Raw genomic sequence first — 2,683 nt, 5'->3', positions numbered from 1 at the left:
TTCCCAATTCCCCCTGCTCCTCTCTGGCTAGGATGAGTAGAAGAATTGGGGATGCAGTCATTTGAGCCTGGGAAAAAGGGAGGTTGGTGTTGGGAAATGTTCTTTAATATTTTTGACATAATTTCTCACCACCTAAATCTATTTTAATTTGTAGTGAATTAAATTGATGTTGCACAAGTGAACTCTCCTTAGATCACAAGCAGAGGCTGAGAGTGCTAAGTTTTTAAGAAATCCCTTATAGCCAAACACTGGAGCGAGGACCCAGGCCACTTGGTGATATCTTAATCAACTGAGAATTTCAAAATTTGTTGGAACAGGGCCGTGAGCCCCTCATTTACCTGGAACTGTCTGAGAACGGCCTTGGTTGCCAGTCCAGGTGTGGCAAAAGCTGTGGGACTTCGCATGTCAATGTGAAACTAGTTTCTTTTTTGTCAATAATGGTGGAGGAGCTGGGTATCGCTGAGCCCCAGAGGAGGCCAGAGGTGACCGTGCAGCAAAGGTCACTCCTCAGGGCAGGAGGGTATGGCCAGGAATGGAAACAGTCAGTGAGCGGAACCAGTCTGGGACACTAGTTCTGGAGCAACTTCCCCTGGGTGTCCAGGGAACATGGCACAGATTGGGCCCCTCTCTTCTGCACCTTTTTTGCTTTGCTTCCTTCACCACAACATCTTACTCCCGTGGAGAACCCAAGCACAGCAGGAGGGCCTCATGGGGGGCAATTTCTTTACCCTGTTCCTGACCTCAGCTTTGGAAAAGGAACCCAAACTCCAGACACCAGCACTGAGGAAATCCTCTTTTATTACAGAAGTGTGACATGGAAGGCCAGGTTTACCAATGTGCCAGGCACATGTGCAAAGACCTCAAGGTCATACAGATGTTGTTAATTCCTCTGGAGAAGTGGAGTGAATGCAGACATTTCCAAACACAGATGAACATCAGAGATTAAAAGCACAAAGCACAGGCGATTCACAAGATACACTGGAAATCCCTTGTGAAGAGACACAGGAAGCCTATTGCTGTTGAAAGAATACCGATTGAATCAGCTTTCTCAGTGTATCCTTGATCTCCTTGTTCCTCATGCTGTAGATGAGGGGGTTCACTGCTGGAGGCACCACTGAGTACAGCACTGCCACTACAACATCCAGAGATGGGGAGGAGATGGAGGGGGGCTTCAGGTGAGCAAACAATATAGTGCTGAGGAACAGGGAGACCACGGCCAGGTGAGGCAGGCATGTGGAAAAAGCTTTGTGCCGTCCTTGCTCAGAGGGGATCTTCAGCACAGCCCTGAAGATCTGCCCGTGCAGCTGCTGCCATGTGGATACAAGCTCTGCTGCCCATGAGGGTCCCATAGTGCAGGGGTTTGCAGATGGCCACGTAGCGGTCATAGGCCATGACTGTGAGGATATAATATTCTCCTCCAATCAAGAAGGAAAATAAAAATACTTGGGCAGCACATCCTGAGTAGGAAATGGTCCTGGTGTTCCACAGGGAATTGGCCATGGCTTTGGGGACAGTGGTGGAGATGCAGCCCAGGTCAAGGACAGAAAGGCTGAGGAGGAAGAAGTACATGGGACGTAGCGGTCATAGGCCATGACTGTGAGGATATAATATTCTCCTCCAATCAAGAAGGAAAATAAAAATACTTGGGCAGCACATCCTGAGTAGGAAATGGTCCTGGTGTTCCACAGGGAATTGGCCATGGCTTTGGGGACAGTGGTGGAGATGCAGCCCAGGTCAAGGACAGAAAGGCTGAGGAGGAAGAAGTACATGGGGGTGTGGAGGCGGTGGTCACAGGCTATGGCAGTGATGATGAGGCCATTTCCCAGGAGGGCAGCCAGGTAGATGGCCAGGAAGAGCCAGAAATATAAGAGCTGCAGCTCCCGTGTGTCTGCAAATGCCAGGAGGAGGAACTGGGTGATGGAGCTGCTGTTGGACATTTGGTCCCTCTAGGCAGTGGGACCTGTCCAAGGAACAAAAGACAGTGACAGTTCAGGGGAGACATCTCTGAGTGAAAAAAACTGTATCATTACTCATAGAACACCTCCGCACTGAGCTGAATGAGGAAAGAGTCAGCTCTTTCTCCATTAATACCAACTGAATGACGTGGTTCGTCACAGCTTGAAACGCAGCTTGGGTACCTAATTTCAATAGATATACTTGTTAGACAGGAACCCCAAATTCAGTCAGAACAAAAACTGATTCACATCCCCGCCACAAACCCAGAAATCAGGAGCACCATGGACAGGTGGAGAAACACAACGGAATATTGCAATGCAAAAATGAAGCAGGGACACAAGGGCATAGGGGCATGTGATGAAGACTTCTCCTTACCCAGCTGTGCCATGTACCTCTCAGATGACGACACTGTAGGGCACATGCTTTGAGCATCTTTTCTGTGTACCATGTTCAGAGAACCCTTCTCTTGCAGGTCCAGCTGCTGAGTCAATGATTCCTGACCTGAACCCCATGGCTTTGAAGGCAGAGGCTCTGCTGGGTTGGAGAGGAGACTGGAGGTTGTGTTGCGAAATGTGTCTACACTGTGGGGGACATCAGGGACATGTCCAAATCCTCACTCACATGGAATTTCTGGTAGCAGCTCCCCCTCACCCTCTGCCCATGTCTCTGCTGCCTGAAGCTTCCCTGTTTGGAGCTGTTCCTCTGTCCCTTGGCCTCCTCCCTGTCT

General features: G+C 49.6%; 1 protein-coding gene across 1 annotated transcript; it reads right to left on the bottom strand.

Annotated features, from left to right (window-relative positions):
- Window positions 1-1,031: 1,031 nt before the first annotated feature.
- Window positions 1,032-1,937, bottom strand: LOC104535883 (olfactory receptor 14C36-like; the record flags this gene model as incomplete). Its single annotated transcript, XM_010179908.1, has 2 exons — window positions 1,644-1,937; window positions 1,032-1,169 (listed from the first exon to the last, which is right to left on the bottom strand). Coding segments are annotated over exons 1-2 (432 nt in total), but the record flags the coding sequence as incomplete, so codon positions are not given.
- Between the last annotated feature and the right edge of the window lie 746 nt (window positions 1,938-2,683).

This window comes from Mesitornis unicolor, unplaced genomic scaffold (assembly GCF_000695765.1).
Source record: "Mesitornis unicolor isolate BGI_N332 unplaced genomic scaffold, ASM69576v1 scaffold6472, whole genome shotgun sequence".
Classification (NCBI taxonomy): domain Eukaryota; kingdom Metazoa; phylum Chordata; class Aves; order Mesitornithiformes; family Mesitornithidae; genus Mesitornis; species Mesitornis unicolor.
Note: the sequence above shows the minus strand (reverse complement) of the source record. Positions and strands in the feature narration are given on the sequence as shown.